This window comes from Eucyclogobius newberryi, unplaced genomic scaffold (genome assembly GCF_026437365.1).
Source record: "Eucyclogobius newberryi isolate DKJ021-1_F unplaced genomic scaffold, fEucNew1.0.hap1 SCAF_4, whole genome shotgun sequence".
In the NCBI taxonomy this organism is placed as follows: domain Eukaryota; kingdom Metazoa; phylum Chordata; class Actinopteri; order Gobiiformes; family Gobiidae; genus Eucyclogobius; species Eucyclogobius newberryi.
Window position 1 is genome coordinate 34,583,386 of NW_027316056.1, and position 9,021 is coordinate 34,592,406.

Sequence of the window (9,021 nt, forward strand, 5' to 3'; positions counted from 1 at the left end):
AACAAATATGGAAAGTATCTTTTTTGCAATAAAATGTTTCCAACTTATTTGACCTAATGTTCAAAATGTTGTTTGAACTGTGTGTATTCTGCGCCATCACTCTTCCTATAATCACTGCCGAGCCGGTGTCCACTGTCCAGAGCATTAACCTGCAGATGGTGATCGAGATGAGACGGATTTATGATTGATGCAAGAGCTGGGCTTTGGGTAGAATCCATTCAGATCAGCGGACGCACAAGTTTAAACACTGGTTTTAGCTGTAGGTAACTCGATGAGACAATCCCTTCACACCAAGTGAAAGAAATGTCTTTCCTGAGTCCTGTTCACTCTTATGTTGCTAGTCTTCTGTGGGAAGGTGTAACTAGGAGTGAGTTTTTATACCTTCAGAAACTCGTGTCTGTACAAAAGGTACTCACTGCCTGTCTTCGCCCCGATACAGCCGTCATGTGCATGACTTTGCACTCTGACTTTGAAAGATATTGCACAGCTACTATAAATGTTGGAATGACACACAAACTAGCTTAGCTTTATTTATTACAAAAATTAAGACATCAATATAAAACACAGAAAATTCATACAGCCAATACACAATGTTAAAATTGTTTAGTGTAACAGCGTGATCTGGACAGTCACATGTTCATAGTGGGGTCCAGGGCCGGTGGGTGGGGCTGGACTGAGGAGAGGGAGGGGGCAGTGGGGAGCTGACTGTGACCTGCCTGAAGGGGGCTGGAGATGGGTGGGGCCAGTGTCTGCAGCCACACACCCCTGTTCTGGGGTCACTGCGGCAAAGGCACGGCTGCATTAAGTGTAAAGTGTTTCTCCAGATTTTTTCACCCTAAAACAAAAAAGGAAACTGGTGAGACGAAACAGAAACCTCATGAAAAGAATTCACGAGAATTGTTTTAATATATTTTATAGACTTATTTGGATCTCAAATTTGTGGGAGATTCTTAAAAACCTTAAACTACTACTACTACTGCACACGATATTTACGTAGAAAATAGAGCTTGTCCATATATGCGCCGAACCTGACAATGAACCGCAGATACCATCTTCTACAGTGTGTCAAATGCTGGTGGTCATTAGCCAGTAAAAAATAATTTATACAACTGCACAGTTATAATGACAGCAGGGTTCAAAGCGCGGGGGAAAAAAGTAGCGGCTTCAAGTCCGAAAAGTACGGTACATTAGCGAAGTGTTGGTCTGAGCACTGCGCTTTGGCGGTGAGAGGGGTGCACGCAATTAAAAATACTTGTTCGGTAAAAGGGATTCCATCTTTGGGGATAGCTTTGACAGATTTTGGTAGTGGTTTGGTCATAGCGCAGCTGGGCAGTAACCCTTTTATAAATGTGCTGTGTGTCAGAGTCCTGCCACAGTCCCCATAACTGAAGTCCCCATGGGACGAGATGGTTGGACTATATCAGTTATTTTTTAAGTCAAGGATAAGACCACCTCCTACTATTGTACTCCAAAATGTTTCCTTGGAGGCACCGGTTGCTGGGGAAAGGGTGGTTATTGAGGATGCTCCTAAAATATTTTTATCATGGTTTTGGTGATGTTATTTTGTTATAAATTTCAGTAGAATTTGGTGGCTGTCTACAACAGCGGTTTGAGGTCCTGGTGACATAGAACAGACAAGTCTTTAGCTCACTTGTGTTGGTTATTGGTAACAGACACAAATGGATTTGTGTGCACCAGCCGGGCGGTCTGCGCTCTCACACACTTAGTCTCTGTACCTGCACCTCCTCTCTGTAACTGACAATCTGCTCATGTTTGTGTTTCCAAACACTTGAATCTCATCTGCTTCACGCACATTCAGCAGAAGTGCTACCCTGTTACTTATTCCCAACAAAAACTAGTCCAAACTAACTCTGCGTTGTGTCCAGTGGAGGTTAGACAGCTCTGGACCAGAATTTGGTCAAAAAAGCACCAGTAGCTGCTGTAGTTTGAAAGGAACTGACTGCGGCTCTGTTAAAACTGTCTTAGAAGTCTGGGAACTATCACTAACACGTGTGCTGTAGTTTATATGCCCAATTATAGTTAAAAATTAAATCCACTCCACAACAGTATTCCAATGTGACCCTCCGGAGAAAAGGTTTGCCCAGCCCTGCTTCAGAGCCTTACATGACACTGTTCATGAATTCTACTGGATCCTTTCCAGCTGAGGATCTGCTTCTCGATGGCTGCCTTCAGGGTCTTCATGAGCTAGTCCACATCCAGCTCCTCCTGAACAGGCACCTGGAGAACAGGTAGAACTCATATTGAGAGTATGTTTCAGCGGTATTGTACGAGTTTATGAGACATACATTGAGTGAGTGCTTGAGCCGGCCAACCCTACGCAGCAGTGTCCCCTTGTTGCAGGGCAGGAAGGAGCAGAGGTGGGAGTAGACCCTGGAACGCAGGGCCCCTCCGTGCAGGCGACACTGCATATCAATCCTGACAGCAACACACAACACAATAGAAGCATTATTGCAAACAAAACAGGAGCTAAACATTCTCCACCAATGCTGAACTGCTTGATTGTACTGTTGAAGATAATCTGTCAATATCAGGGGCTGTGAAATCATATCATAAGTCCTACATTCTGTTCAAATGCAGAAGGGTCTGGAATCCAACCCAGTCGCTCCAATTTCCAAAGGGAGTGATTGACAGGTGGATTAACCAATCAGACAAACGCATTATCCGTTTGTGTCTAAACAAACATGGTGGCTTACGAAACGATGTTCCGAAAATATTTGAGAGATGTCTTCCACATTTGAGAGACACGTGACACAAATTAGCGGTGATGTTTGGACCGGTTTATACTTGGAGTTTTGACGCCCCCGAATGGTCCGATTCCACACCCTTCTGCATTTGAACAGAATGTAGGGGGAACTGCCTGGTCAGGCAACCATGTTCCTATTCCTGCTGATGCATGAAAAAGGACTCAAAGTCTTTCATATACTGCAGATTTGTGCAACAATGTCCAAAAATAACTATTACTAGTCTATATAAAAGCAATTGAGCGTTGAAATTCGGCCCACGGCCCAAAATGAGTTTAATACCCCTGATCTAGACCAGGATGACGAAGCTGAACGACAAGGCCAGTTTATTTGTAAAGCAAATTCCTATACATGGCATTTTAAAGTGCTTCGCACAACAGGGATAAAAAATGCATCAAAATCACAAAACACATGAATATGATATGCAGATAAAACATTTTCAGTCATATGCACAGCTAAACAAAACTGTCAGAGTCTAAGCCCGTTTCACATTTTCAGGAAGACTTCCAGATTTTAGATTAATAAACGCAGATTCCCCATGTTCAGTCCTAACTCTGGGCACCAGCAGGAGACCGGCCCCCGACTTTGGTGCTAGGCCATGGAGAGACGTGTAAACAAGTAAAGCTGCTTTAAAGTCTCTTCTCTGAGCCACAGGAGCCAGTGCAGAGACCTGAGAACAGGACTAATGTGATGGTACTTCCTGGTTCTAGTCAGGACTAATGTGATGGTACTTCCTGGTTCTAGTCAGGACTAATGTGATGGTACTTCCTGGTTCTAGTCAGCTACTTCTGGATGTACTGCTGCTGTTTTAAAGCTCGCTTGGAGAGACCAGTGAGCAGCTAACCTACTGTATGGATAAGTCATGGATTTCCAGATGGTAAAAAGCTGCTGATGTGATCGTTTTGATGTGGCTGTTAAAGTTCAAGTCTGACCTCTTAATCTGCCTGAATATGCTAGATGAACCATCCTCTCTCCTGAGTTTTTCTGGCTCCACAGTTTATCTGCAAATGGAAGCGCTTCAGTCCTTTGCCAGACAGCCTGGCCGTCTGTGGGAGTAGATTTCTCCTTCACTGTTGCTCTCCCCAAGGTTTCTACTTTTCCCCACAAGGTTATATAGTTTTTCACTCAACGCTGCATTTACATTGTCCAGGATACTTTCTGCATTTTTTCGTCACTTAGCCGCTGAGAAGGGTGTCAGGGTTGCCTTGAATTTAATCTCGCCATGATCTCATCTTTCAGGTCAGTCGCTGCCCGATGTCCCCTTACCACCAATCTCAAGTTGTGATAGCAGTTGCCATTTGTGGATGTTGAAACACACCCCAGTGGCAGACATCCAAGAAATTGATGTTAGGTATGAACAACTGGACAGCACCGGGACCAGACATGATTCACACATACCGGCTAAAGAAACTCAACACTCCATGAGAGCCTGGCAGCACAAATGAACCAGCTGCTTTGATCCTGAATGGCTAACCAAAGGGCGTACGATCCTGAATGATCCCTCCAAGAGTACAGTCTCATTTAACTATCAGCCAATTACCTGTCTCTCCACAACATGGAAGCTCAGGTCAGGCATTATTGTTGCTAAGGTAAATGGGCACATGTACCAATACATGAGCAAAGCACAGAATGGCATCGGCCAAGACACCAGAGGAGCCAAACATTAACTCTTGGTTGACAGAACAGTTGCTCAAGACTGCAGAACCCAACACACCAATCTGTGTACTGCCTTCACAGCAAACTCAATGCAGCTGTGGATAACCACCCTTGAGACCAATGGTAAACTACTTTCACAAGTGGAGAGGAGAGGCTCCGTCCCCACTGCTGTTCTGCATAAGTCTGAACCCCTCAGCCAAATAATCAACAAGACTGGCTATGGATACCGACTCAGGAATGGGGCCACGATCAGTCACCTCTACATGGACGACATCAAGCTGTATGCCAAGAGCAAATGAGACATCAACTCACTGATCCACACCACCAGGATCTACAGCTCAGATATCGGAATGTCATTCGGACTAGAGCAGATGGTGACTAAGAGAAGGAAGGTGGTCCACACAGAGGGGGTCTCACTCTCAGAAGGAACAATAGCAGACATTGAGGACAGTGACAAGCACCTTGGAATCCCACAGGGAAATGACAACCTTGAAGAGGTAACAAGGAAAAAGGCTACAGCCAAATACCTACGAGTGAGGCAAGACCTTAGAAGCCAGCTCAATGGCAATAAACAGCTACGCCCTGCCAGTGAATCGATACCCTGCAAGAATAATAAGATGGCCAATGGAAGCACTACATACTTCCGATGTTAAGACATGAAATATCCTCCCCATGTACTGAGGGTTCCACCCCAAATCCAGCACCTTGAGACTGTACACTAGCTGTAACGGAGGAGGCCGTGGACTAGCTAGTTTGAGAGCCACTATCCAGGATGAATGGGGAACAGAGGATGAGGTGCTGGAGAATGGATCATCATGAGAGGACACGCCCCCCTACATGGGAGGGGAAACAAAGAGAGAGAGAGGAAGAGCAGGAGGCATTCCAGTAGTTGGTCGTATGTCAAAGAGTTTAATACATTGTAAAACCTTCACAAGAATAAGAAATGTTTGAAAAATATGAATATTCTATGATTTTATGGCAAAACCACCCACAACCCCCCACCCACATGCACCTACCAGTAGAAAGTAATCCAGTGTTCAACCATGCATGTCGAAGTGAAAATTAAATTAAATTTCAACCCCTATAATTGTTAATCCAAGCCCTCTGATGCAAAGATGTGGTCTGCACTTATCCCCGTGTCCAGCGTGGCTACACCTAAATCTGTGATCTACAGAGAGCAGGACTTACTGCAGCAGGAGATTGTTGATCTCAGGGGTGTAGAACTTGCTTTTGGACTCCACCCGTGAAGTCTTAGAGGCCTGTGCACAAGCAAGACCAACACATTTACAGATGTTATGCAAACGGCCTTTTAGAACTGTTGAAATTGTATTTATAGTGATCCGTGCATGTTTGAGTCATTTTTATTCTCCTGCATTCAAGAAGCCATTAGTGTTTAAAGAAGGATTCGTTATTTTTATCCTACAAAAAATGCCTCTTTGAAAAAACTGGACCCTAAGGACAAGATACCTGAACAAAACAGCAATGTAGAGTATTCTATGCAATGCAGTGAAAGAATTTGATCAGAGCATTACATAGATGAGACTAAACAGCCACTGCACAAAAGACACAAATTCAGGACTACAGAGGGTGCATCTTCATTTAAAGCCAAAAATAAATAAATCACTCTTTAAACAGGAATGTATGGTTTAATTTACTGGTCGTTGTGTTTTGGAGCCATGGGGCAGGATAAGCCCTGGCCATTCTGATATTAATCAGGTACTCTGTGATGAGGGAACTGTAGCCATATTACCATATGTTTTATAGCCCAGTAGTTAAGCAACAAAGATGTATAGTTTCAAATTAAACTGTTGACAGCTATTGTGAGGAGGTTCCACATGGTTCTCAGCCTAGTTTCACAGATTAAGAATGACTATTGGATGAGAGTCGAAACGTCTCGAATGAGGGATTACACAGACTTGGTACCATTTTGCAGACAAAAGCATAATCTCTAGTCTCTTAACTAAAGCAAGCCTCTGTCTTTGTATGAGTAGATCTCACCAGCATGAGTTTGTGGATACTGTCCTCCAGAACAGGGGGGCACCCTTCAGGACAGGCCTGTGATGCTGTGTCCTCGGCTTTGGTGTGTCCCCTTGTCCCCTGCCTTGTACCATCCTCTGTCCAATCAGGAAGGGACAGTGGCTGGCATGCATCTGTGGAGGCTGGGGGCAGGGAGTGGAAGGAGCAGCTGTTCTCACTGACCAGCCCACAGTCCGAGTCAGAGTCCAGAGCCGGCTCCTTTATGGACCCTAGGAGTCTGAAAAGTGGCTCTGTGAAGGACATACAGCCGCCTCCTCCAGCATCTGCAGGCCCCAGGGCCAGTGTGTTGAAGCCCAGAGGGGGGCCCCTGGCTGAGGATCCCAACTGATCCAACCACTGCCTCTCGCGCTCCTTCTCACACTTCCTCAGTGCACTTGCCACTCTCGGCTTCTTCTTTTTCTTCAGTGTTTCTTCCACAGGTTCAGATGCCAGACTGCAGACAAGACAGGTCAGGCAGACAAGACGGGTCAGGCAGACAAGACAGGTCAGGCAAACAAGACAGGTCAGGCAGACAAGACAGGTCAGGCAGACAAGACAGGTCAGGCAGACAAGACAGGTCAGGCAAACAAGACAGGTCAGGCAGACAAGACAGGTCAGGCAGACAAGACAGGTCAGGCAGACAAGACAGGTCAGGCAGACAAGACAGGTCAGGCAAACAAGACAGGTCAGGCAGACAAGACAGGTCAGGCAGACAAGACAGGTCAGGCAGACAAGACAGGTCAGGCAGACAAGACAGGTCAGGCAGACAAGACAGGTCAGGCAGACAAGACAGGTCAGGCAGACAAGACAGGTCAGGCAGACAAGACAGGTCAGGCAGACAAGACAGGTCAGGCAGACAAGACAGGTCAGGCAGACAAGACACGACAGAAGAACTGAAGAGACACGGGGAGAGATGAGGAGGGACAGAGAGAGAGAGAGAAGAAAAGGGCAGAGCCAGGGGGAGAGACAGAGGGAAAGAAGAGGAGAGAGTGGAAGAGAATAGAATAGAAGAGACAGCGGGAGAGATAAGACACAGCAAGAGAATAGCAGAGACCGATGGAGAGAGAAGAAGCGAGAGGGACAGAAGAGAAGAAACAGGAGGAGAGGAGAGAGGACAAGAGGAGAGGCAAAAAGACAGAGGCAGAGGAGGAGCAGAGCAGGAGAGACAAAGAGAGAGAGGAAGGGCAGGAGAGAGAGAGAGAGTGCGAGAGCGAGACAGGAAGGGCAGGAGAAACAGCGAGAGCGAGCGAGCGAGGGTCTAAACTTGGTCTCCATTGTGTTCAGATGTTCACTTTTCAAACACTTGCCTTGGGTTTGCGTCGCTCTCAGTGTCGCTGTCCCAGAGCTGTGGTTTGTCCAGTTCACGTTTCACTTTAGGTTTCTGCCACAGACCAGAGGGAAGAATATTAAACATGAATATTAAACATGAAGAATATTAAACATAAGGGAAGAATATTAAACATGAGGGTTTTTGTCATATTGCATCTGGCGGCTAATGTAAACTCCAAAGGAAAACCATGAAACTTCTCGTCAGATGTCAATCTTTGTCAGCTGTGGCACTGAGATTTCTACAGCTGAGTTTTGCAATGAAATCCAGTTTGAGTCTTTTAAAAGCGCTAAAAACATAACATTTTAGACAAAACTCAGCCTTAAATATACAATGAGTTCTCGATAAATGCAATCTCCCCCAGACATTTGACCAGTTTTCCTCCAAAACAATCAGTTTAGACATGTTAAGAGACTGATGAGACAGAGTCTGGAGGAGGAGGAGTTACAGTCGCTGTTACAGGAGGAAGAGCAACACGAGGACGACACACGACTAAAGATGATCAGACACTTCAGTCTGAGAAATAATACAAACAAGAAAAGTTTTATTGCCATTGCCAAAATTCACAAACATAGGAACTTGCATTGGTGATTCAGTGCAACAAACAACGACGAGCCATAAAACATAAAATCAAAAAGGGCATGCAGGGAAAAAATGCATTTTCTAGAATTCACAATTTGAATAAGTGTAAAAGGAATAATCATAAATTATAAAATTGGTCAAAAATGTTGTTTTCTGACACAGCAGTATTTGTGCTTAAAAAAAGTGTTTAAAATAACACTATAATAATATCTGCCTAATATCGGCCCAAGCTTTTCCCATAACATTGGCCTAAAATGTCCATTTCTGTGCACCACTAATAAAACTAAGGGAATTATTCCGTATCGGACCAAATCGACACATATTTTCCACATGTTTGTCCATATGTCCCCCCCCCCTCCCCCCTCCAGTACGCTGGAGGCTGAGGAGTGTGATCCCTCTGTCGTTGGAACACACCCTCCGGTCCCCCTTCTTGAACAGAGGGACCACCACCCCGGTCTGCCAGTCCAGAGGCACGGTCCCCGACCGCCACGCGATGTTGCAGAGACGTGTCAACCAAGAAGGTCCTACAACATCCAGAGACTTTAGGTACTCTAAAGTACTGTTTGCCAACAACCTCAGTAACTTTAGCTTCCGAGCCCTCAGTCTCCGCTTCCTCTTCGGAAGACGTGACAGTGGGATTATGGAGGTCCCGGGTTTTTGCCTCCATGACAGCACAAG

The 9,021-nt window shown here is 45.4% G+C and overlaps 1 protein-coding gene across 1 annotated transcript; it reads right to left on the reverse strand.

Moving 5' to 3' along the window:
• Nucleotides 1-2,129: 2,129 nt before the first annotated feature.
• ubn1 (ubinuclein 1) lies at nt 2,130-9,010 on the reverse strand. Its single transcript, XM_072462615.1, has 6 exons — nt 8,918-9,010; nt 7,742-7,815; nt 6,417-6,888; nt 5,607-5,677; nt 2,307-2,436; nt 2,130-2,238 (listed from the first exon to the last, which is right to left on the reverse strand). Exons 1-6 carry the CDS (start codon nt 9,008-9,010, stop codon nt 2,206-2,208), a joined length of 873 nt encoding a protein of 290 aa, XP_072318716.1. The 3' UTR covers nt 2,130-2,205.
• Between the last annotated feature and the right edge of the window lie 11 nt (nt 9,011-9,021).

Bases quoted from the DNA above. Each gene is read 5' to 3' on its own strand.
- ubn1 (XM_072462615.1), bottom strand. From the start codon at position 9,010: ATGGAGGCAAAAACCCGGGACCTCCATAATCCCACTGTCACGTCTTCC. The intron at 6,889-7,741 runs GCAAGTGTTTGA...TCTTGTCTGCAG, and splicing joins GAGAGCGACGCAAACCCAAG to TCTGGCATCTGAACCTGTGG. The intron at 5,678-6,416 runs GTGAGATCTACT...GCTTGTGCACAG, and splicing joins GTATCCACAAACTCATGCTG to GCCTCTAAGACTTCACGGGT.